Source organism: Pleuronectes platessa, chromosome 19, assembly GCF_947347685.1.
Source record: "Pleuronectes platessa chromosome 19, fPlePla1.1, whole genome shotgun sequence".
NCBI classification, from domain to species: Eukaryota; Metazoa; Chordata; class Actinopteri; order Pleuronectiformes; family Pleuronectidae; genus Pleuronectes; species Pleuronectes platessa.
The window spans coordinates 14,055,150-14,081,023 of record NC_070644.1 but is presented as its reverse complement, the minus strand read 5'-3'; the positions used below and the strand labels follow the sequence as shown (position 1 = coordinate 14,081,023).

At 42.8% G+C, this 25,874-nt stretch overlaps 3 protein-coding genes across 5 annotated transcripts; 1 reads left to right on the top strand and 2 right to left on the bottom strand.

Annotated features, from left to right (window-relative positions):
• Positions 1 to 1,850: 1,850 nt before the first annotated feature.
• Positions 1,851 to 6,357, top strand: LOC128424572 (prosaposin). 3 transcript variants are annotated; one of them, XM_053410814.1, is made up of 10 exons: positions 1,852 to 2,059; positions 2,172 to 2,218; positions 2,684 to 2,758; positions 3,693 to 3,815; positions 3,901 to 4,017; positions 4,110 to 4,190; positions 4,637 to 4,820; positions 5,619 to 5,683; positions 5,765 to 5,829; positions 6,012 to 6,357. In XM_053410814.1, the coding sequence occupies exons 1-9, from the start codon at positions 2,008 to 2,010 to the stop codon at positions 5,819 to 5,821; spliced, it is 801 nt and encodes a 266-aa protein (XP_053266789.1). In that variant the 5' UTR covers positions 1,852 to 2,007; the 3' UTR covers positions 5,822 to 5,829; positions 6,012 to 6,357. The 3 variants fall into 3 exon arrangements, with proteins under 3 accessions (XP_053266790.1, XP_053266789.1, XP_053266788.1); XM_053410813.1 differs by having other exon boundaries at positions 1,855 to 2,059; positions 3,687 to 3,815; XM_053410815.1 differs by lacking the exon at positions 2,684 to 2,758 and having other exon boundaries at positions 1,851 to 2,059; positions 3,687 to 3,815.
• Positions 6,358 to 6,642: 285 nt separating this feature from the next.
• On the bottom strand, positions 6,643 to 15,894 carry mat2aa (methionine adenosyltransferase II, alpha a). The gene is made up of 9 exons (XM_053410811.1): positions 15,519 to 15,894; positions 13,131 to 13,208; positions 12,135 to 12,257; positions 11,138 to 11,250; positions 10,854 to 10,997; positions 10,295 to 10,513; positions 9,879 to 10,061; positions 9,514 to 9,647; positions 6,643 to 9,392 (listed from the first exon to the last, which is right to left on the bottom strand). The coding sequence occupies exons 1-9, from the start codon at positions 15,610 to 15,612 to the stop codon at positions 9,290 to 9,292; spliced, it is 1,191 nt and encodes a 396-aa protein (XP_053266786.1). The 5' UTR covers positions 15,613 to 15,894; the 3' UTR covers positions 6,643 to 9,289.
• Positions 15,895 to 18,562: 2,668 nt separating this feature from the next.
• Positions 18,563 to 23,840, bottom strand: LOC128425241 (inositol polyphosphate 5-phosphatase K). The gene is made up of 12 exons (XM_053411772.1): positions 23,200 to 23,840; positions 21,966 to 22,073; positions 21,707 to 21,815; positions 21,472 to 21,588; positions 20,890 to 21,065; positions 20,298 to 20,409; positions 20,097 to 20,206; positions 19,786 to 19,996; positions 19,535 to 19,672; positions 19,383 to 19,448; positions 19,193 to 19,297; positions 18,563 to 19,042 (listed from the first exon to the last, which is right to left on the bottom strand). The coding sequence occupies exons 1-12, from the start codon at positions 23,838 to 23,840 to the stop codon at positions 18,563 to 18,565; spliced, it is 2,373 nt and encodes a 790-aa protein (XP_053267747.1).
• Positions 23,841 to 25,874: the final 2,034 nt, after the last annotated feature.

Below are 25,874 nucleotides of genomic sequence, written 5' to 3'. Positions count from 1 at the left end.
ATATATGTATAATATATGTAGAACATATGGGAAATATAACACTACTTGGTTAGACCGACTATCTGCATCAAAAGTGATAAAACTGTAATTTGTTATAAAGCACAAGTGCAGGAACTTGCAGCTTCCTCAATTCTGTCTTGGTTGTTTGGTAAAGCCACAGGGTTTTATAAATTGAGGAAGTGCACAAGTAAGAAAGCAGATCCAGAGGCTACAAAATGTGGTGTTTACTCAAAGATGCTGTGTGTGTGTGTGTGTGTGTGTGTGTGTGTGTGTGTGTGTGTGTGTGTTTGTTTGTCTGTCCTGAAGACACTCACCCAGATCACTTAAAAAATTATTTACATGAAGTAGTGAAAAACGAACCTCACAATTTCCAGCATGGTCGTGTCTTTGAAATGAAACTATTTTGTCATAAAACCAAAGTTATTCAGTGCACATAATAATGATGTGAACAAGAGGGAAGCAGCAATTTCTCACATTTTCACACGAGAAGCTGAATTCAGTGAATGTTTTGAATAAAAAGTTATATCCCTTATTAATCTTTTTTTTTTAAACTGTTGTGATATCAAAAGCAACCAAATAATCAGCACAAGGAAGCGCTCATACGCCCTGTATGATAATGTGTCTGCCAAGGTAAATACTGCATCACAAATTAAAAAGAAAGAAACATCAAATTAAATGTCTCCATATTGAATATTGAGTAAAACTCCACAAAAGACAAGCAGCATTTCATTCGAGGGCAATGACACAATAGACAGCCGTAGGCCCTGCTGGTCACTGAGGCAAATCTCGGTGGAACAAAGCAAATGTGTTTGGAAACTTAAAAAGAAAAGAAAGCAATGTGTCGAACAAAGACACCTTAACCTCTGAGAGATTACTGGCAATGTCAGGGCCGTTTCTCAAGCTGACAGGTACAAAGAAGGAAGCAGGGTTGTTTCATGGAACAACCCTACTGACGCAGATCTGTACACCTGATTGTAAAAGGACAATGATAGGATCATGTGGTCCTGGCAAAGATTGTGCTCATTGATGATTTCCTTGAAGTTTTTTCTGTTGCATTTTGGTTAAACGGGCAGGAAGACCTTAGATAACAAGAAGAAAACTTCCAGGCCTGGTTGTGCACCGTCACGGATAAAACAAACAACGATAGCTAAGAATTTGACAAAGGACACAATCAGTGGTCTTCGATAGAAAAGGGAGTGAAATGAATCTGTATCGCCGTTTCTTATTTGTTGTTAACACTCAGAGACTGATATGACCACTTCAAGAGAGACGGTTAAATCACATCAAACACTTCCTCTCCTCCGTGTTGTTTGACTAGTTGCTGAGACAGTTCTATGAAGTTGAGAGAGCGGTTTTAAATTTTGTACCACTCAGAGACGATAAAAACATTTACATTTGAACATTTAGCAATTTGTTAAGAACTTCCTAAAATACTGGAGCCACGTTAATACATTTTCTTGGACATTTTTGTTTGGTCCATGTCCAATCTGCTGACATGGAGGAGGTTAGATTTATGACTTATACACCAGCCAGCCACTAGGGGGCAATTGGGGACGCTTTGTCATGTCGTCAATATGTGTAAATGGTGTATTGTAGCAATCAGTTTGTGATGTGAAAGTTATTAGCTTCAGTGTGGGCAAAGGGTGATGATTATACATTACACTGACATTAAAAGCATTAGTATTAATATTATTATTAATAAAAGATTAAAATATACAACAGGTTTCACGGTTAATAAACTAAACTAAACTGTGCGTCTGTGTATCTACAGAACACAAGCGAACATGTCTGAGGTTTTCAAATAAGGCTCGTCAAGTTGTCGCACCTTTATTTTGAGGAACTGAATGTGAAACTTGACTAATATAAGCATATGAAGAGTGAAAGGAAACAATGTTCTGCTTTGCTCATAACAGCTCTAATCAAAGTAGTATGACTGGCAAGTGGGTCACGTCAAACACAAACTGCACTCAGAGGACGTTCAAGTAAAAAGCCTGAAATTAGCCAAGGATGGCCGCGCTGCAGTTCATGCTGTTCCTCTTCATCGGACTCCAGAGCTTTGGTAAGACAACGCAAAGTTTATCAGTTGCAATAAGAAGATGAATTAATGCAGAGAGTGTAGAGTGAAAAACGGAAGGTATGAAATAAATAACAGTGAACATTCATCTCCACAGCTCTGAATGCAGATGCCTTGCAACGTGTTCCAGACGCCATGAGAGCCGTAAGTAGTGATTCCTCATTTCGGGTGACAAAATGAAAAAGTTATTCACATACATTACACCTGTCTTGAAGGTAGACAGTTGCTAACACGTCAATATGAATCAAACGCTATTAGTCTGAAATACCTGCAGTTACTGGCACCTAATTAAATCAAAAGCAAAAGATGAACTGTAAAGAAACATAGTTCATCTACTTCAGAAGGAATGGACATTTGCATTTGTTCAAAATCAGGAAGTTTCTTCATGTACTTCCTCTTCGCCAAAAATAACCTAAGTTAGTTTTTCTAATATTTCAGTTTCGCATCTTGAGTAACTGACACAGCCGCAATTTCATTTCTTAAAAAACTCAATATAAGAATATCGAACCAATTTCTGACTACATTAAGTGCCAGTTGACAACTAAACAAGACCTAATCAGTTGAAGTATTAATAATATTTTCATTATTTGATTTTGATTTTATACTCAGACCGGGGACGTCTGCAAGGACTGCACACAAATGTTTGAACTCCTTGAGGACCTGCTCTCCAGTGCAGACCTGCAGGTGAGAGCAACAGTGGAGCACAAGCTGGACAATTCATATTCGCTAACTGATAATGTTGTGTCCAAAGTTCAGATCTCAAGAATCTGTGGTTGAATAGTTTTTTCATTAGGTAAAAATTAAATATCGTCCCCCTGGTCTTTCATCAGATCAATACTCCACATTCAGTCATGCACACAAACACATGATAAAGGAAAGGTTGCCCCAAAATGTATAAATTAAAGAGATTTACTTATTGACCACTTGTGAAAACTTGGATTTAAGTAATCAGATGAAAACAATTAAGTAACATTTGATAAATTAAACAAAGTTTTAACGTGTGGTGTTTAAAAATACATGCACGATACAGGATCCTGTCTCTTTCATTGCACCTCATGCTAACAGATGACCAGGTATCTTCTGACCACTGAGATGGAGATCTGGAAATACAAGAGGCTGGAAACACCAAAGTTATCGACGTGTATTTAATAAGGGGCTTTCTGCAGAAAGAATCAACACCCCGAGAGTCCTAAGGATCTCAGAGTGAAGATAGAGAACAGTCAAATACAAGGGTCTTATATAGGAGGACTGAGGGCTGTCTCTCTGAACCAATCCAGACTGGTTCAGTAGGCGCGGGAAGGAGAGGAATCGAAACACAAACAGTTGTTTCCCATGTGTTACACGTCTTTAGATAAGGCTGTAACAGCTTACATTCCAAATACAAAATAGTTTCAACCACACTTAGTACATTTTCCAATACACCACTCTCACTGATTGGTTCCTGTTTCTCAGCCTCTTTTTGTCCTGCACGTTTAAAAATCCAGATTAAAAGAATCCAGAAAACAATTTAGTCTACATTGCTTCAAATGTCTGATCTGTGCCTGTCGTTGGCAGAGGGGGATAATGTTGCAACTTTCCTAAAAATAAATGTGTTTTTTTTGTCTTCACTTAGAAAAAGATGATAGATGGCATTGAGACTCTGTGTGACCACCTGCCCGGCCCACCCAGCATGGCCACTCTCTGCAAGAAAGAGGTGGAGAAGATGCTTCCACTGGCCTTCACCTTCATAACTGGAATGATAGTAAGTTCATGGAAAGTACCAGGACTGAATCACTAACAGTTTGCTGTCAGAGGTCTGCACTACCGTCACGTCTCTATCTCTGTAGAAACCAGCGGAGGTCTGCAAACGGATTGGACTCTGCGGCTCGTCTTGTGACAGACGGGAGAAGATGCTCAGCTATTTTGCCGAGCAGGCCCTGCAGGCTGCTGTGACGAGCCAAAATGTCAGTAAAGTACATGTTTGAAAGAAACACTATAATGACTGATGGGAAACCTGAGCTCTTTGTGCTTTACGCTCTTTGTGTCTGTGTATCAGGGGCGGCCCACGTCAGCGTGCTCCTTCTGCCTGTTCCTCCTCAAAACGCTGGAGGACCTGCTGCCTATGGAAAGGACGGAGGTGAGTCACTCTGCTGCAGGGAAGGGACACGTGTGTCACAGTGTCTCTTTGTGCTGCACGGAGACTTTCAAATGCCACCAGACGCCATGTGTGCGCCATCAAGGAGCTCACTCATATTTTACATCCTGCTCATGTACACAGTGACGCAGTGGGAGGTTTGTCACGTCCCCCGTAAGGAATGTCTCACAGATATTAAAGCAGTATATTAGGTAGAAGTATAGTTTATACACCTTATGTTATTGGTTTTTTAATATAAGATTGCATTTTTTTTAAAGTTTTGTCTTAACAAAGAATATTTTATGGTTTTTCATTGTCAGCTATTTTTTGGTTTTGTTTATTCTTGGCTCAGCTGTCAATGGTGAAGAACGTTGAGCTGGACCAACCCGTATGAAAGCTGCTCTGCAAATGAACTTAACTGACTGTTGTCCGTCCCGCCCCTCTAACAGGCAGAAGTGGTCAAGTTGCTGGACGAGATTTGTCACATTTTGCCTTCTGCTTACCACGACGAGTGCGAGTCCTTCATAGACCGGTTTGGCAAGACGGTGCTGGACGCAATCACAAGATTTGCAACGCCCCGGGCCATCTGCTCCCTCCTCCACCAGTGCGAGTGGCAGGACGCTGCCGTGGCAGGTCAGTCAGTTTGGTGTCAGCACGACCGCAGCTTAGAAACTTTTAAATTGTGGGTATCTTTTGCGAGTGAATGATTCACAGCTCAGCCAGTAATTTGGAGAAAAAACTCAACCAAACAGCCCAAAGTAATAAATACTTTTGACCAGGGCCAAAAGTATTTTGACCCTGGCAATGTTGGAGCCCTAGGTGAGATTTCATATTGGCCAAGTTGCCTTGAAATATGTTTGAAAAGTTATTATTGCACGAAATAAAACCGTGTGCTCTCTATTGTCTCATCTTTGATCAGTGTGTGGGTATTAGGAGGTTAAAGTGAAGCCTCAAGACTCTTTAACAGGACATCAAATACTGGGAAAAAAAGTAATATTTTTTAACAATAACTTTACAACATCTAAAAGAAACAGGTAGTTTGACTGAACGCTCTAACATGGATCCCTGCAAAGCCTCTATCGACCTCCTTCAACAAAACAGGGAATAATAATTATTCGAATGCACCAAATCAGTTCCTATGGGATTTAATTTATTTTTAGATGAATAATGTAACAATAAAAAATTGTCTACACATGAGAGAAAACAAACATATGTATGGGTTAACTGTATGTGTACATGTATGATCCACAGATGAGACATCACTGTGAACAAGTGTCAGTTATTTTTATATTTCTCATTGCCCGTCAAAATATCGAATCTAAAAATGATCAACTTTTTAACATCAATTTTTTATTAATTAATGAAATGATTTATTACCATTTCCTTATGACATGTGCTAATAAATGAATCATTCATTGTCTCTTGATCTAGTCTCAGACCCGTGCACTGTGACGGCATACAGGTGCAGAGACGTCTCGACTGCCCTCAGATGTGGAGTAAGTGAACAGCGATTCATGTGCAGTTGATTAACTTGTGAATTCTCAGTGATAACCACATTCTTTACCCGGTTCACACAGACTCTGTTCTACTGCCAGAGATTTGCCTGGAAGCCGCTCGACAGCAACACGCTCTAAAGTGTGAGGTAGGTAGTTTGCTGGTGAATTTAATAAACCTACAACTGAGTGTTTGAGGAGCGGGGATGTCGCACCTTGTTCAGCTCTGTGAGACACATTGTGATTTGTGAATATGGGCGGTACAGATAATATTTGACTGTTAAAATGATTGACAGCAACATTAAAGATCTCTCAAAACTGCTCTTTTCAGGACGGGACTGAAATATGAGTCATCGCCCCAGTGAATGATCTTTCAACATCAGACTGTAACCACCTGTCACAGTCTGTACTTCTTTCACATACTGATTTAGGACCTTACTGTAGATTTAGAGTAGATTAAGAAGAAGACATTTTATCACCAAAATGATGTGAACTTCAGTTGTGAGGAATATTGCAAGATAAACAAGATCAAAATGTTAAACGCTTACATTTAAACAATGGATCTGTAAACTTTTCACTGTTTTCCATTTTAATTAGGGTTTCTGGTTAGATTTTTGTACTGAGTAAAATGAATTGTTCATCTGCTTTTATTAAAGATATCAGGCAAATGATCTCAATGGATTTTGTTAAAGGAGGTGTGTTTATTATGGGCTATGATAGACCACTTGACCACAGATTGCACTCATTAATAAAAAAAGGATGTCAACAGTTTTCAGATTAATCCACACTGAGGTCCAAAAAGCAAGAGAACTCGCTGCGAGGGTTTGGGGTAAAACATGTTGCAAAAACCTTCACTAACTAATTATTAAGAGTTCTATATATATATATATATATATATATATATATATATATATATGTATAATACAATAAAATAATACATAGCTAGAAGCCCAGCCCATTAGTACAAGCAAGTGTGCACTTTATTTGAGGGATTTAAAAGAGAAACACCAAATCCGACTCTGCCGTATTTAGAGAGGAAAGTCGCTGCCTCAGGGGAGAAACTGGGGGGTGGGGGGTAAATAGGTAAGAAGTCAGATATTTGGGGACATTGCAGAAAAGGCACTTTTACACATTCAGCAACCACAGTAACGGATCACTTTCAATAATTAAAACAATTATTAACAGTGAAAAAAAAAGGTTTTCCTCTAACCCACCATCAACTTGTAAACAGGCTGGTTTCTCTGTACAACACCAACCAGGCATTAAGTTGAGGAGGATGTTGAGGATCTCACACACACATGAATCTGAAAAGCTCCTACAGCGCCACCCTGTGGTTCATACGGGAGCTTTCTTTGGAGTACTCTCGATGAGCCACAAGGTGATGCCAACATAAATGGGATATCAGTGTTGAGTGAGTAGAAAACAATCCTTAAATTCAGTTTTATTAAAGAAGACACAGTGCAATCTTTCTCTAATAAAGATAAAGACCTTTTAGACAAAGACTCAGACCAGTGAATAGTAACTTCACTTAGGTTTACAGCTGTTTTAGCCTTGAGCCTGTTACTATGCTGTGTTGACCACTGGTGAGAGGATAGCGTAACAATTACTCACATTACTGTAACAAAGTAGTTTTAGTGAACATGTACTTTTCAGAGCAATTTTAATGGTCAGTATTTTAGCTCTTAGGCCCATTTCCATTTTTTGCCTCAATAGAAACAAGTAAGATGATGGAATTATTCAAATTTTGAGAATGCAACAAATGAAAAGAGCCATATTAAACTGGCTGCTGCTGATTCGATGCAACACCTGGTGACTGCGTCCAGAAGAGCGAATCAAAGACCTGGAAGGTGCATGCTGGGTCGAGCCAAACAGTAAATGCTAAAAAAAAAAACAGTGGTCCCTTGGGCTGGAAGTAGAGCAACTTATGGACGACATCACGGTGCACAGGTGGCACAGAGCGCTTTTCACGACGGGTGCGTGCGACAGATGACTAATGGTCGTCAGTCACTGCGCATGAGAGCATCAACTACTGCGTTACCAAGCAACCTGAACTATCTGAGCACATTTTTCTATTTACTTTAATCAAATAACAGTTATTTTACATCAGTGTAATTTTCCAGTGACCTTTAACTGTTTTTGTTGCCACACATCGAGGAGTAAGTCAAAGAACATCTGGGGAAGCAAAGGCATGTACTGTTTGCACCACATCCTGGCTTTAAAGTAACAGGTAGGAAAAGGTTGGAATTTTGGACTACTGCCATTCATGACCCTCAGAGTTAATATATGTCTAAAAACAAATAAATAAATTTATAAAATAAACGTAAGTTCTAGGCTCAACACTACTGCACACGTAACATTGAAAACAGAAGTATTTTCCATTTTGGGTGTACTTGAGCTAATGTGCAATTCCAGTGGAAGATTCAAACTCCACGAGCAAACAGTTACAAATCTGATCCCAGGTTTGAATTAACTCTGCTCGAAAGACCAGATCAGTCATGTCTTACATTCACTAAGCTGATTGTGCGCAGCCCCTCATCTCTTTGTCTGCTCATTTGCTTCCATATCAGTTCTGTTTTGAATATCATGTGCAGACGGTAAATCGTTTGCTCATCAAACATTATATAAATTATTTCAAGTACAATGTTGCCATGGGATAAAGGCAGCCCCCGTCCAAAGGCAACTGAGCCTGGGTTTCTCTGTAGCTACACCCAGAGTCAGTCTTAAGGAAGGGTGAGGACTGTGCCATGCCTTTTGTTTTGTTTTGTTTTTGGTCGGTAGAACATTTACACATTTATCATCTGCAACACTCGCATGACATTTAAACCAAGAAAATTTACAAATATAGAGTGATTTCACTGTGCAGCCCAACAAGACCACAAGGTCATTAGCAGCTTCTGACTTCTCTGTAAAACGTCAGAAAAAACATGGCCTGAAGGGACTGCACAGAGAAGACAAACAAGCAGGTTTTAGATCACTCCGCCCCAATTGTGCCTTTCAATTTTCAAAACCAGACAGGATGTGTGCTGTACGGGAAACAGAGCTGATGCGACACTAAATGGCTCCTAACACAACGCAGTTAGGGGACACTGGAAATGACATTTAAAGAGAAAGCAGCAGAGGACGACAAGCTCTGATTGATTCTGCAGCTAAACTGCAATGAGACTCAATTTTTAAACTGAGTGATACTGGAAATGTTTCCATTACTGGCATGTCTGCACATGGTCCTGTTAACAATAATCAACAATAAATATGGTTTTTATATAAATTGTCAATGTAAGGACACTAAATAACTTCACCCTGCAAAAAGTACGAGTACGCCAAAAGATTAATAAAAGTTGGCAGCACTGCTCAAATCTAAATGTACCATTTCTCCAACACTGCTCAGTTGAATATTTTGACAACCGAAATACTTCTGTTGTCTCTTCAAGGATGTGTAAATGTCTAACAGGTGGGAAAAGGGCATGTTTTTGTGTTGTAGAGGTTGTGATGATGTGGCTGTGCGTGCAAGGAGGAAGGGGTGAGAGGAGGAGGAGGAGGAAGGTGGGAAGAAGACGAACACAGGTTTATCTGTAATACACCTAAGGCCTGCTGGGATATCAGAGGAGGGGTTCAGTATTTCAGCTTCTTGGGCACCTCCCAGGAAAAGACGTCCCGACCAAAGTGGCCATAGGCTGCAGTGCCCTGGTAGATTGGCTTCTTCAGGTCAAGCTCCCTGCGACGGAACAAAATAAATACATTGTATAAAAACTGTGGAAATTTGTAAAATGGGTACAGCGGGAACTTTAATTACGTCATCAAAATCAACAACTCAGAAATATGACCTCACACCATACCTCACGATAACCCCTGGACGGAGGTCAAAGTTTTTATTCACGATGTCCAGCAGGTCCCTCTCACTCTTCTGGGACGTCCCATAATGGAAGATGGAGACAGAGAGGGGATGGGCAATCCCGATAGCATAGGAGACCTGAAAGAGATGTCAACAATGCAAAGAAAATTAATTTATCTGATACAAGAGAGCAGGTGGAGAGAATGGAAAGCATTGTGTATAAACTGTCTATTTAATATTGAAAATATCTGATCTCTGAAAAGACAAGTACTGAATTGGGAAAGGGAATGTAAAAAAAGGTCATGGATAAATCCGCCTGATCAATATATAAATATACAAATTTAGCACTATACACAACTGTGCACTCACCTGGACCAGCACACGCCTGCAGAGCCTAGCTTTTACCAGAGATTTGGCCACCCAGCGGGCTGCATAGGCGGCGGAGCGGTCTACCTTTGTGTAGTCTTTCCCAGAGAAGGCTCCGCCTCCGTGAGCTCCCCAGCCCCCGTAGGTATCGACAATGATCTTGCGACCAGTAAGACCAGCATCACCCTGTTGGGAAGGAACAGGCACATTATACATACAGGGGAACATTTCAGAAAAGCCTCTTACAGGAGCTACTTTTTACTTTTACTTTCTATTATTAAGTTGAAAAATATCATAAGATGTGGAATCAGGCCCATTCCAATCTTTTTCCAAATTCCTTCTATGTATCTGTTGAATAGAAAATTGCAGTAATTGTTTTTGGTGTGGCTAAAAAGATGTTAAAGAAGTTTGAGGCTTACCTGAGGTCCCCCAATGACAAAGCGGCCGCTGGGCTGCAGGTGGTAAATGGTGTTATCATCGAGGTACCCACTGGGAATCACGTCTCTCACCACCTGCTCCTTCAGACAATGGCGCATCTGGTCCAAACCTATGAACTCGTCGTGCTGCACAGACACCACGACGGTGTGGACACGCAACGGCACCATGGCACCTCGGTCCTGTCTGTACTGAACGGTCACCTGAGGGAGACAAAACATGATTAAATAAACATAAATATTTATAAAGTGAAAAAGTATTGTTAACTGTTCTTCTTCAGATCAGTGTCAGTTTCAATCATGAAATCAAAGACATAACTTTGGTTTGTGGACAATAAGTTGGACAAAAAAAGCTGCCTGAAGAAATCATGGTTGGCTCACTGTAGGTGAAGCTCTGATGGGAAGTCATAGCAAAATGTATCTATGTGCAATCTTTAAAATGCATGAATGGAGATAAACATTAAAACAAAGTATTACAAAGACAGACTTTCAAAGCAGTGCAGATGGACCTTCTGGAAGTTGAGGTAATGTTTCCTTGTCCTACCTGAGTTTTGGAATCAGGTCGGAGCCACGGCAGCGTTCCATTTCTGCGCAATTCAGCCATCTTGGCATTGAGCTTGTGGGCCAGGACGATGGTGAGGGGCATGCACTCCTCAGTTTCATCAGTAGCATAACCAAACATCAGACCCTGTCAGAGGTGTAGCCACAACAACCAGCATGGGAACAGGAAGACAAGACCACAAACTTTAAATCACCACCACATCTCTGGATCCAGTTAACAGTCGTCTGTGGATCAAACCCAAAACATAAATGTAAGAACAGTCCCACCTGGTCACCGGCTCCTACGTCCTCTTCATTTCGGTCCAGGTGAACACCCTGAGCGATGTCCGGGGACTGCTGCTCCAGAGCCACCAGCACATTGCAGGTCTTATAGTCGAAGCCTGTAAAACAAAACGTTTCACAACTTTTTACCATCTCAGTCCTCACCACTGAGCTTCCTTTAAATGGGGTTGGATGATGTTCTGCTGGGGGAGGTTGTACACATTCACCAAGCTCGGAATGTAATAAATTAAAATATATGATGAGCAGATACCAGATATTAGAAAACTGTGATGGAAATTTAAAAAAAAAAAAAACTCACCAGGACATGACTACTCATAAATCATAGGCAATAATTATACTTTCCATGTAATAGAAGATACTGGAATTGTAGTGTGTGTGTGTCTGTGTATTTGTGTAAGTGTGCATGTGGGAAGGGCAGGGTGTGGATCACAGTTGAGACAGTATGCACCTTAATGTAAAAAACACTGCCCTTTGTGACTTCATTTGTCTCATGACTTGTGAACAAACTGTACTGAACAGGTGTCGCTGGATTAGTCAAATGTATGTTAACCTCATGTCGAGGGATGGGTACTGAACCAGGTATTAAACTGCCCTGTAGATAATGTATTGATTGACTCAAAGTATTGTAAAGTATGCGTTAATAAACATATTCTGAAATGGTCAGAGCAACATACAGACATTTTCTGCATTCATGGTTTTTTTTTATGCGCGTCTTTATTCTAAACAACTGTAACGTTAAATACTCGATGAATGAGCAGAATCAGTAAGACAAGAGTTAAAATCTTGACGCCACCCATCCCTTACAAATGTGGCGTCAGCCAAGGCGGCTTCATTAAAGCAGTTTAATCTGATGGGTAAGACACTGCAAATCTGCAGGAGAGAACATCACCTGGGAAAAAACACAAAGCTTCTGAACATGGAGCCCAACCGAGTTAATCTCAACCTGATCTAAACTCACAACCAGCAACTTTCATCACTGTACCTTTGGAGGAGTCATCGTAGCCAATGTTCTTGATTGTCTCTCTGACAATCTTCTGATAATCGACGGTGGCTCTGGAGGTGATCTCCCCGGCAAGCAGTATCATCCCCGTCTTAGCAACAGTCTCTGAGGACACAAAGACGTGTGGTGTGAGGGGTGAGGGGGGGATTTATATAATAGTTCATTGAAAATACAAAGGGGACGGGGAAGATACAACACAGACTGGCCTACTGAAGCAGTCTCAAACATCATGGTGACCTTACCAACGTACATAATGACATTTATTATCAAGATTAATTCATTCTCGCTTTTGAGAACCAGTTATTGTAAAGCATTTGTAATTTTTCACTTGTAAATGTTTAAACTGATTTATAAACCAAGTGTTGCAGCTTTATTATCATCATCATCTAAAGCCTTTAAATCTTGGTGCAGGGCATGAACTCTTAGTCCAGCCCCCCTTGTGAATGATGCATCAGATGAACCGGTGGCAGATGGCCTTTTGTCCGGCAGATTCAAGTACGTGTGGTAAGCCGTCAGTGGTTGCATGTTGTCAAACACGGCAATAAACAGCTCAACTTGGGTGGAGACGTTCCATTTGAAACATCTTTTAATTGAAGTGATATAGATTGGATGCAGCTGTCCTGGCCCTTCAACGCTCGTCTTCCCCGCTCTCTCTCCCCTGCGCTCTCTCCCCCTTTCACACTTTACAGTTTAACCGATATAGGGTTAATGCCAAGAAATTGCTAAGGACAGATCAACACTTATAACTGGTTAGACTGGATAGATAACCCCATTCTGAGGATACTAAGTGGATCAACTTTCTGCACCACCCCCTGTTTCGCATGTCTATGCATGTATACGGAGGTTAAGATAAAGCTTTACCTGTGATGCACTATCTAATATGCATGCAATTATCACAACCTCACCTTGATTTTGCAAAAGTCTTCCTCTTGCATATGCACATTTCAACAACAAATACTTGGTAATCGACGGACTAACCACATGCTACTTTGGCATCGGGGTCTTGTGAGAGGTGTGCATCCAACACAGCATCACTGATCTGGTCACAAATCTTATCTGTGGAGTTAACATGAGAGAATGTTTCAGAAACCTTGAAAACACATTTCAAATCATTTGAACGTTTCAATGTATCGTTAAATCTACACAGTAGTAGAGCACAAGTTCACCCCGATCAAAGTATTTTTGGCAAAACAGGTTAGCATACTTTGAAAATGAGATGCAAGTTGGTTAAAATAAAAATAGCTTTACTAGATCAACAAAAATCCTGATTATAATATCCTGGTTATAATTTATTGGAAGCTAAAAAGCCACAGTTACCATTGTTATACTGAACTTGCTCTTGTATTTTAAGATCTGACTTCGTCTCATGGGCATTGATGATTATCTGATGATTTAGTGATAATCTCAACCTCAATGAATATTCCTGATTACTTCTAACATCTCCCGGTTTACTGCCTCACAACTTGAAAACATTACTCCCTCGCTCATCCCTTAGGGACTGGAGACGTCCCTTTGGTATTCTCTGAGTGTGCTCCAACACTCACTGACCTGTTTGGCAGCATTCTAAGGACGGCTCGAGCCGTTCACACAAGTTCCAAATGTTTTACCTGCCTCACAAAATAGGACCTTTAAAGAGCGTTGCTACTCGTGATCTCTGCAGGTGCTTCTGCTGTTCTGAACCTGTGGAGTGTGTGGTTGTGACGACTTTACACCCACAGCGGAGCAGCAGCCCCTGCAGATCCTATATTTAGGTAGAAGTAATCCTATTATCCGTTTCATTAGAGCTGCCCCCACTGCCTTAGTGCAATTCTGAAAACTGCAGTGCGCTCTATGACAACCGGCTGAATAGCTTTTAAATTAATATTTAATGTTACAAAGAGCAAACTAAAACTAACAGCTTAATGGAACAGCCCTGCAATAAGTCCTAACGACCTCATGGGTGTGTTTATGGGGGTTCCACTGTTTAGTTTTAGTCTAGGAACCTCTTAATGGTCAGTGTTGGGGATGGAACATATAGTTTATCACCCTCGCTGTTAAACTGAAACCTTCAAAACACAGATACACTAAACAGCTGCTGCTTAGATGAACAGTGACAGCTTTGGGAAAGTGTGATTCATTGCAGGGCTCTTGTATTAGACTGCATTAGTATAAATAAAATGTACTTTATTAGAAGGGCCCTCCAGGGACAAATAAAGTTGTTTTGAATTATGCCCCATCAACTGAGAGTATATTAGAGATGACTAGAAATCAATAACTTCAGTGTATTTCTATGCATATTAATATAATGTGCTTGCTTTTAATGTGTGATCATGATGTGATTTTATATTTTCTTATAACTGTGCTCCTCTGATATGACCCGTTTAGAACAGTCCCAGCCATGGACCATGGGTGACGCAGCCTTTTCTGTCATGGCTCTCACAGAAGAAACCTCTCAGGGACAATTATCCTCTTTCAAATCTCTCTTAGAGAAAATTTGATAAGTGTGCTCTTCTGACTGTCCCATCTGTTTTTCATTAAATAATGTATTATTTCATTATGTTTTTACTCTTCACTAATCAGTAACTTTTCTTATGTCTGTGCTGTAATGCTGTGTGATCTTCAAATGTCTTTTCTGATTGTATTACAACTGTTTAATATAGTTTGTATTTTAACCATTTCCTGTTTAACTTTTCCCTATTGTATGCCTTCAAATTAAAATGTTTAACTTGCTAAACACAAGGTGGTATCTAAACTAAATCTATTAATAGTATCATTGTCATCATCATAGTGCCTTTGAGCATTGTTAAAAGTGCTAAATAAATATTAACATAACATATGCAACACTATGACCCTGGGAACTTTATAAAATTCAACATTAACACAATAAAGTATTTAAAAGGAGGCTTGCCAGGAGAACTCGAGCATGTTTATAACTGAGAAGACAAATGTCTGATTTAAAATTAAGGAATTAAAGTCTTATATTTGCGATGTTTGTGGTCCTCTGGCTCCTGAGGTGTAAACATGCTGTAAATCCATGTCGCTAGCTTACTTGTGGAGCCACATGACTGGCAGGCGCTAACGGGATGTTAGCTTGAACAGCTAGCCGCCGTGTTGTCAACTCTGTAAATAAACTAAACCCCGGAGTTTTCTTCGGTGTGTCGCCGCCCCGTGCTTCTCCGGGATGTGGAGCACGGGTTGTGTTACTTCACACGGTGTGTGCAGGCTGAACAAAGTGTGTTCACGGAGCTGAGCGGAGGATGAACGGGCTCCTCGGTGACCGGGCTGACGGACAACAACACGCTAACAGCATCATGCCGCCCGCACGACCTTGTGTGAAGCTAGCAGGATGCTACCAGGCTAATCACAGCGCAGAGGCAGGCCACTCACCCGGGTGTCCTTCTCCCACCGACTCGGAGGTGAAGAGGAAGCAGTCTTCATCAATGTACGAGTCGCCGTGGAAGCCGTTCAGGTGGTCGTTCATTTTAGTGGGTGAACACACTGTCAGCTAACCAGCTAGCAGCTCTCTCACACACTCACACACACACACACAAACACACACAAACCTCCTGCTTCAACTCAGGTTGTATAGATATCCTCCTCACACACACAAACACACAATGATCAGCTTCAGCTCCCTGCATGGAATGTAAAGAACTGAACTCCTCTTTCTCTTCTTCTGCTTCTTCTTGGACTTTATGGAGCCTTCAACTCATCTCTACGCAGCCAATGTTGATGTTGAGCTGAGACCACGTGGTGCGAGAGGGCGTGTCTGTGTGTGGAGAGAAACAGCACGAGGGGAAGGAGGAGTGTCAAGTCCAAATGTTGACAATAAAGTTTAACAGTATCAGGTGTATTCTTTACATTTAGCATTTCGAGAATGACATGTTGAGAATTAAGCCAATGCCAATCTAAGTTTTTCCTTTAAATAAAATATACAAATTCAACGATATATGTATTTTAATTTTATATATCAACAATAAATAAAAAATGCTTAGATTAAAGTCAGTAAATGAAAGACTATCGCATTTCGAGAATTAAGTCAAAACGTTCAGAATAAATTCAAACTATAATAGATAATTTTTGTTGTTTGTAAATTTCAAGCATAAAGTCGAAATGTTGACGATAGAGTCAAACTAAATCCTTTAAAAAATGTATTTACCAATTGAAATTTCAAGATGTAAGTCAAGCTTTAAAGAATACATGAAAAAACTTTAGAGCATATAATTCCTCTACAATAATTATCTGATTAACGGATGAAAATGAATAGGTTAAACGTTTTTTCTCTCTTAATTCAAAAACACAGTGTGGTAATCAATATTCGGACTTTGAAGGGATTTTGCTAAAAACTGCATTGGTCCTGAAGGAAAAAACTTCCCAAGCTTGAAAGAGGTGTTTGCATTGGTGCTTATTGAAACAGTGGGTTTATTCAAGGAGATTTATCGACCTTAAAGGTGATGGAATCTCGTATTTAACATGATGAATCGAGCCTGAGAAGACTGAAACTGTGCAAATATCAAATATTTTTAATACGTAATCCTTATTTCGTGTCTTTAAGTTTTGTCAGAGCCAGACTTGTCCACACTTAGGCAACAATTTTCAGTCACCTGAACAGGTTTAAGTATGACTACATCAGTTATCTTGAGGATTATCGTTGACCTGATGGGGAATAGCAGCTAGAATTGACTTATGGAAATATTTGGCGTGAAGGAATGGAAAGTATGAAGCATATGACACAAAAAAGAAAAATGAAAAACAAACGATAAGAAATTTCCTACTGGAATAACCTTCTCCAAACAAAACTTAATATATATAAATATCATCATATCCACAATCACTGTATCATAGAAATGAAACCGTCCAATGGAATGTGTTTGGAGTCAGTGGAAGTTGTGGATCTGCAATGATGGTTCGGGCTTCAACTTTCTGCAGCCAACTTGCGATTTTAAAAGAATTTCTAGAAATAGTGAACACAAAAAGGGAGCTACTTTACTTTAGTGCTGTTATCAGGTGCCTCACTCGTCTGCCCATCTGATTAAACCTAATACTCATTGGAATGTGCAGCTTGTTTCACCCTCGCCAGCGTCTCTCTCTGGTTTTAGATGTGTTTGCTAATCCAAAAGAGATTAACTTGATCACAAACATCAGGACGAACCTTAAGCTGTGTACACTCGTCTCTGTGAAAACCTCAAGAGCTTCTTTGTCTATATTAAATGGATTTTGTTTTGTTGACTGTATTTGAAAACTTGATACTGGGTCTTTTTCTTGGTCTTGTCACGAATAACCTTTATCAGTATATGACTGATTTTCATCTTTTGTCGTCCTGTCTCTAATCTCGATTTTGACAACACTGACCTTTGCAGTGCAACACGTTGGTTGTACACACGTGCAGAGGTTTGACATTATCAGTGTTTAGTCACAATTCACAAGCACAGTATTTTGTTTTGTTTTTTGCTATGATGTCCTCAGGTGCCATTATAAAAAATTGTTCTCAGTAAAATTGAGTTAAAGTTGAAATTTGATTTGCTGCACACAAAGAGGCTGAGAGTTAAAGTGAAGTTTGTATCTGATGTTAAAATGAAATTACTTTTGTTTTTCATTTGATCAAATCCAGTCGAAACTCGTCCAAACCATGACTCCACCATGTGCCCCCCCCACCTCTGCACACATGCAAAACAAACAGAACTTTTTCGTGTTTACATTTCACTACTTCTTTTGTTTTTAGTTTTTTTTTATTCGCACACTCACACAGATAAATAACAGTTTTCCTTGAAGCAAACAAACCACATTGGTCTAAACATCCACTCACTGAGCTCTATAGAACAGGGGCTGTATCCACAAAGCTTCTAAGAGTAAGAGCATTGAAGCAGGATTATTGTTGAAGTCACTTAGTCACATGAACACTTCAGGTTGATTGCGTTGGTAAAATGCTCTACCTCTATTCACGAGAGGTTCATTTCATGAATACAGACCGAAAACTATAGAGTTAAAATGTTTAAACCACCTTTTGGTCCAAAATGCATATTTCACAAATTTATGTTTTAACACAACCCACAGACACACAAACACACACACTCTCCCTCCACGGTGAACCATGATACCGTCAGTGTTTCTGGTCTGGAGTCATTATGGTAGGAGACAGTTTACAAAGATCCATATTGCTGTCAATAATAACCGCTCACATCCATCACAGGTTTGCTCTGGTTTCAACATGTTGTTTACGTATGATAGAGCTTATGAGTCTGATGTTCTTGGGGGCGTCTGGACTCAGCTTCCAGTCCGAGATACACACAGTGTATGAGATGATGGTCGATTCAGAGACAGAGCTGCGGGGCTACAATGTGGAATGTTTGCAAACTACGTTAGGAGTCATTGCTTGTGCTGCTTCTACGAGCACAGAGACAGTGTGGGGTCACATCAGACTGTACCTGCTTTCAGTAACTGATCTTTATGTCCGTTTCCCCGGCCTTCCCGATGTGCCTGACCCCTGTGGGGCTAACCTGAGCTGGTCTGTGTTCACCTAAGATGGCAGCGATGAGGGCCTCTGGTGCAGTCACTCCACTACCTGGAGACACAGGACTGCGAGGACTGAGCGGGCTGATGGACGGAGACTGCACAGTGTTGGGGGACACCAGCCGTTCCTTCTTAGCAGCGGAGCAGGGTGAGCGGCTTGGCGTCTGTCCGTCTTTGGAGCGAGGGCAGAGGCTGAGGCCCTGTAAGGAGGGGAGGGGGTTGGAGGAGAGTGTCGGGACCGCCGGGCTGCGGCTGCGCCGGTGGCGATGATGGGCTTTTCCTGTTTTAGGACTCGGGCTACGGGAGTTTGGAACCAGCAGGACGAGGGTGCTGTCGTCCTCTGAGCTGACTTCAGAGCTGTCGGAGCGATGCATGGTGGGACTGTGGACTGGTATCCTGATCTGCACAGGATGGAGGATTCAAAGGGAATAAACTTCATGAGCAGGGCTGCTAACAGGACGTAACAGAAGTCGTCACACAATGTAGAAAAGTTACAAGCTGAAGTCAACCTTCAAAATATCACATAAGTATAAGTACAAATTAATTATCACCTGAACGGGTGTTGACAATCCCACGATACTGTTCATATTATTGCTGTAGTAACCCATGAGGTATTCACAATCGTCTCTGGGCAAATCTTCCTCTGAAAACGTCACCTGGAGAAAAAGAGAGAGGCAAAGAAATCAGCATGAGTTCCGCTGTGTCACAAAATCCATCAGAGAGCTTCAGTATGTGACCAACCTGTGATACGTGCTCTCCCTTGGCCCACACGTACGCCTGGTAGTCTTTGTGATGTCTGAATCTGACCTGTGCAGAGAGAAATGAAGAACATAACTGTAACATAACAACGATGTTATGTGGGTGAATGTGGATTTGAGTGAATGAAAGATCACCTTATATATTGCAACCCAGTCCCACGAGCTGCGCTGATAAGTAGATGCATATGTGAATCTGACTGTAGCATCGGAGACCTTACACCACTCCTTATTGACCTGCAGCTCCACCAGGGGCACAGCCACCTTGAATGGGAACTAGAGGAAAAGGGGATAAAAAGAGGAAAAAAACGTGAAGAAGAATCCAACTGTGCAAAGTGAAGAAGGAACTGAGACAGTTGATTGAGAAAATGTGTAAAACAGTGTCTCACATGCAGGGAGAACAGGGCAGAAACAGGCTTGTGGTCGCTGATGGTGTAGCCCATGTGACTTCGGTACGTGTGCTGCGTCACTTTGGTGGCCCCACCGAGCCACGAGGTCAGACCCCGCTGTAGTGCTGCATTGTGGGAAGGGACCGGGGAGCCGGTGCGTCGGAGGCGCCAGAGGATGCGATCCGTCCAGGCAGGTTTCCTCTTCTTTGTACTGACACACACGGAAACAAGAGAGACAGACGCTCTATTAGGCCTCACCTTTAAAAAGAAACCTACTAATTAGATCTTGTGATGGAGGTGACTGAACAAACCTGGTGTCGTACGTGTGAGTGCCCACATCAAACTTATAGGTCGGTGGGAATTTGAGTGGCCCCTCTATGAAGCCCTCCAGGATGGGCTCTGTGTTTTTAGCCATGTTGAGCTGTGGAGGTTGATGACAGGGGGGTTAAATATGCACTACAGCAGCGCCCTCTGTTGGTGGAGGTCTGTGAACAAGGGGGATGTTTCCTCACCTGATCCCGCTCCCACAGAAGAGGCAGCTTGTTGCTGTCGATGGCACATTTCACCACATGGATGTCGTAGTCTTCGATACGGAAATTTAGATCTCCAAACCAAAACACCACACTGGAGGCAGGAAAAACACACAAAGAGACGTTTTACTTACTCGAGATGCAGGAAAAACAAATAGGGAGACCTTTAACCTTTATTACATAACATGACCTCCTAAGATTCATTAAAAATTGGTGAAGGCAAATTCAAAGAATAAAACGTAAGTAAAACATTGCAGCCTTCAATTAAATGCCAATTTGTGTCAAGTTATAATTAAGGCTTGTTACCTTATTGAGCGACTCAGATTTCTCAAACCTTACAAAACATGAATCATTTAATGTGCTGGAGTCACACTTTAAAAATGACTTTCTTCCCTGGCTCACACCAAATCTCATGACTAAGTTTTGTGGTAATCCATCCATTAGTTTTTGCATAATTCTGTTCCCTAACACACAATGAATGACTGTCGGACATGTATTTGTCAATGAAAAGCTGACTAATGGTGTGCTCTTTCTATGGGTGGTAAAAAGATTGTGTAACATTGTCGTCACCCACTCGTGGTCCAGCACACCAGTGGCATTGCCGCCTTCAAACTGCTGCTGCTGCAGGATGCTCTCAAAGTCCTCCATCCGCTGCTCCAGGTTCCTCATGTGAGCCGGCAGGTGACAGTTGAGGAAGCACAGCGGGTGGCCGAACACCGTCATCCTCGCGCTGACACCCCCTTTATTCCCCTTAGAGCGAGAGGAGAGACACAAATACATCCTGTCCTTATTCACATTTAAATAAACACTGATCGCATGTATCAACCAGATCTGTGTTCGGGGACAAGGTCGTGTTTTCATGTTTTGCTGCCGTGTGGAGTCAAAGAACCGGAGAGCGAGACAGCCCGCTGCTGCACTGCCCTCAAAGAGAAGGAGACTGCACCAGCAGCAGCCAGGGGTGATGCTGACATCAACACGCACAGGAAGGTCACACGCTGACATATGCACCCACACGTGCGTGCGTCTGCCGGCAGGAGGGGGCGCGCACGCCACCTTTCAACACCCCATCCCTCCCAAAGCCCTCTTACTGAACCCACCACACATGTACCGACGCAAATAAATCTCTGAGTGGCTCGCGTCGATGTGCAGCACCTACCCAGTATCCCCCAAGTCCTGTGCGTGTGCTCTCCGTCTGCACGCCTCGGAGGAACGGAAGATGGCAGAATTTAGAGAACACCAGCAGCAGCACTCCCTGCATTCGCTGGGACGCCACCTAACAGATGGGAGGGATGAGAATAACAAACGAATGAGCATTCCGTGGCACAAAAACAGGTCAGGGTGAAAAGAGATCTAAGATATGGGAGATATGAGCAGCAACATCTTTAACTGACCAGAACGTATCCGAAAGGGCTGAGTGTGTCCATGCACAGCTCGCTCCACTGGTCCGAGAAGAGAGCATCCTTCAGCCTCTTGTTGATCATGGAGTTCACCTCCTGGAGTCTGGACGGTGCCAGGAAAGCAGAGTCACGTCAGGAAACAAGTGAGGATGAAACTTTGGTGGAAAGGACAGTGACGTGTAACGGGAGCACAGATGACTGAGTGGGCACCGTGTCCCTGGCACCGCTGAGTCTGCTGGGAATACTTGCTTACCCGATGATAAACACGTCGACGCTCCCATCTGAAACATTTGGTCCGAACAGGGAGGTGATGTCATCCGGCGGGACAGCTGAGCCCACGTTCCATGTGACGATGTACACCCTGTCAGGAGAGGAGATGGTGGAAATTGCTGCATTAGATTCAAATTGTGTAGAGGCTGAGAGAGAGAGGACGTAATCCTTAGGGATGAAGCTTTAATCAGCCTCTCTGTACATGGAAAAAAAAAAAGATAAGCACAATTAAGCACCTCTCTGTACCTCGATGATGACTAAGTATTTCACGTGTGTGTGTGTGTGAGTGTGTGAGTGTGTGTGTGTGTGTGAGAGACAGAGATGGCTCTAACTCTCCTACAAAAAGGACCAATCAGCTACTCTGTAATAACACATATCAGGCCTGTAGCTTTTTATTTTTATTGGTGATTAATCCGTCCGTCTTCTCAACTAATTGTTTTGTCTTTAAAATGTAAGAAAATTGTGAAGAGGTGACATTTAATAATCAATTCACTATAGTAAGCAAGTTAAGACCTGTTTTATTTGTTATTGTCCTTTATCAATGTTATGGTATATTTGTGTCTAGTTTTTGCTGTTTTCAGTTTTATTTGTTTGATTATTACAGTTTCAGCTTCTTCATGACTTGTGTGTATTAATCTAACACAGTTTTACATTTGTACTGTCTTACTATCAGCTTGTCAATCATCTGTAGAGCACTTCCCTTGCATGTGGTGCGGTGCTACACTAATAAAGTTTGAGTGTATTAAATGAAACCCATTGTTACTGGTCTACAACTTTCTATATTAACCTGAGACATACAGTATGTGAAGAGAATGTGTAACAGTCGGAAGCGCAGAGGGTTCTGCCGTCCCGAGACCTTATTCGAACATTTTCACCTTCGTATAAACACAGGTCTATGAATTCAAAAGGTTTTTACAAGCTGACATTGTTTATGGTTGAGGAACAACAGAAGTATAAGCCTCTGGGACGGCTGCCAACAAAATGTGGCCCTGTCAGATTCACAAGGCCTTATTGAACTGTGCCGCCTTGATTCATGTGTCATGGTCTGGCTCACATCAAAACATCCTACCCACCGACTGCAGGGCGGCTTCTGTAGCTTCTGTGCAAAACAGGGATCGGCCCAGTCTCAGGGGTAAAAGCACAGAATCGTTTAATCTGACAGGAGCTCCAGTAGGTCTGATAAAGTGCTTTAATCAACGTGTTAATATTTGCCTCACCTGAAGTCGTTGTTCTCTCCTGCCGGCTTCTCCGGCTGCACTTGGCTCTGTGTTGGACACACGGGTGAGGGGCTCCTCTGTGACTGACCACCGGGGCCTGGTTTGGGGCTGAGGCAGGCGGATGGGAGAGGGCTGGGTGAGGGACTCAGGTAAGGCTGGCTGGTGTAAGACTGAGGACTGTGGGGACTGTGGGGACTGTGGGGACTCTGAGGACTGTGGAGCGGGAGGGAGGACTCAGTCTGCGGCAGGACGTTGGCACTCTGAGGTCCTGGGATGTAAACAGGGATCAAATCTATTTCCTTGGAGGGGTCCGCTGAGATCCTGGTCGGCTTCGGCGCAGGTTTAGTCCCAAGGGCGGTCGGTCTCGGCCGGCTTATGCTCGTCAGCGTCGGAGTGGACCCAGTGCTTGTGTGGCCGGACTGTGATGGTTCTGTCACTCTCACGGGTGGAACCGGGGACTGGACGGGGCTCACTCCAGACTTTGGTTTGCTGACGACCTCTGGTGGGCTGATGAGAGCTGGCTCCTGGACTGCAAGCTGTGGAGGTAAACCTGGACCGGCTGCGAGTACCACACAAGGTCCAGGCTGCACTTCGACCCCACATGGGTCAGTGCTGATTTGTTTGTGCCGCATGCGATCCATCGATCTGAAACATGAAATAAGTAAAAGGATTCGTTTGATTGCGAGATAGTGAAGCTTGCAGCCAACAGGACAGGAATGACTTTTGTGTAATTTTTTTTCTTCTGCTGTCACAAAACCTCTTCTTTTATCACTGCAACCATGAAGGATGTGGTCTCTTTCTCTGATGTTCCAATGAGCAGGCAACAGGACTGAGGAACTAACGTGAAACCTTCCTAACCTGGGTTACATCATTGTCGCTCAGCAGCCTTATTCCCCCCCCCCCCCCCCCCCCCCCCCCCCCCTGACCCTTTCTACCAAGCAGGAGAAAGGTTTGGTCCTTTTGGGATGATATGAGCTTGATTGTGGTTTGATCTCTTTCTCTCACTTCAGAGAAAGGGGGGGGGGGGGGGGGGTGGATGCGATTGGACGATGGGAGCTGAAGATAGACAGAGGACATCAGACAATGTCAACAGATCCTGGATAGGTCACAAGATAGAGGATATGCCTCACATGACAGGAGGACATGGAGCCTCCCACCATTTTGTTTACCTTCCCCCCCACAGGGAAATTAAACACCTCTTTTAAAGTATTCATGACATGCAAATGAATAAAAGCTCTTTGTGTCTGGAAAATCCACCTGACCACAGTTCTGAAATAATCTGCAAATCAAAAAGCAGGGAATGGTAACGGTTCAGGGTTTGGTATTAGATCTACTTTTAAAAAGTGGGAACTTTAGAGCTTGAATACCTGAGGACATGTGGGCCTGATTCATATTTTAGAACCCAGTGCATGAGCCTGCGAGTCTGAATGACAGCTCCGTTATCTACAGTCTGGACTGAGCGGCACCACAATGAAAACACGAACAACGGGACAGGAGCTGCGGTGTCTCACAGGTCTCCTGAAAACACGTCTTACCTTTCATGCGTTTTTCTTATTTCCAAGGTGAACCGCAAAGGTGATCTCACAAGCGCACCGAGGGGCGAAGCATCAGTCTCCCCCCAGTCAACGCGACAGCACGGGGGAGAGAGCGAGCGAAAGAGAGAGGGAGGCGAGGGCAGGGTCGGTTGTTTTCCGGACCGGGGACACACCGGGTCCGGGGACGGGTGGCAGGGACCCGTCGGTGCCGTGGACAGCGGTCGTCTCCGTCACGGTGCACGGACCCGCTCCTCCGCGCCGCTCCGCCGGGCTGTCAGGACAGGAGGAGGCGCTCGCTGGTGTTGGACTCGTGCATGTTGATGTGTGCGCCACGACCCAGCAGCTGATTATTCCTCATCCCACTAATCATGTGCGTCTACGGCAGATGGACGGAGCGGCGTTGCGCTTTTCTGCCAGCAGCATCCCGCCCGCACTTCCTGCACACCGGCACCGTACCCACAACCCACCGGGCGCGCTCACGGTGCACCCCCATCCCCCCTCTCTCTCTCTCTCTCTCTCTCTCTCTCTCTCTCTCTCGCCTTCACATCACACACTCACACACACACACACACACACACACACACACACACACATGCACGTCTCTCTATAGTTGTGAGGACACACGTTGGCATGATGCTTTCCTAGCCCCTTACCCTTACATCCCAATTAAATGCCTAAACTTAACCCTAAACCTTGACCTGAACCTTATTTTAACCCTAACCATCACAACTAAATGCCTAATCTTAATCTTAATCTTAACCCTTGCCCTAACCTTAACCTAAAGCGAATTCTAAGCCTAACCCCAAAACCAAGGACCAGCCAAAATGTTCTCAAAAGGATAGTATTGAACAAAAATTTGCCCTCACAACTATGAATAGACACGTTTGTACTTCTATTTTAGCAAGGACACTCATTGGCATAATGCATTCCCTAGCCCCTAACCTTAACCATCCAAACTACATGCCTAGCCCTAACCCTAATTCTAACTCTGACCCTTAATCCAAGTCTTAACCCTCAACTCGCCCAATGAAAAATTATGGACCAGTCAAAATGTCCTCACTCTGCAGGGTCTCTATGCCTAAAATGGTCCTCACAAATATATAAGTACAGTAACATACACACACACCTATTATTAGAATG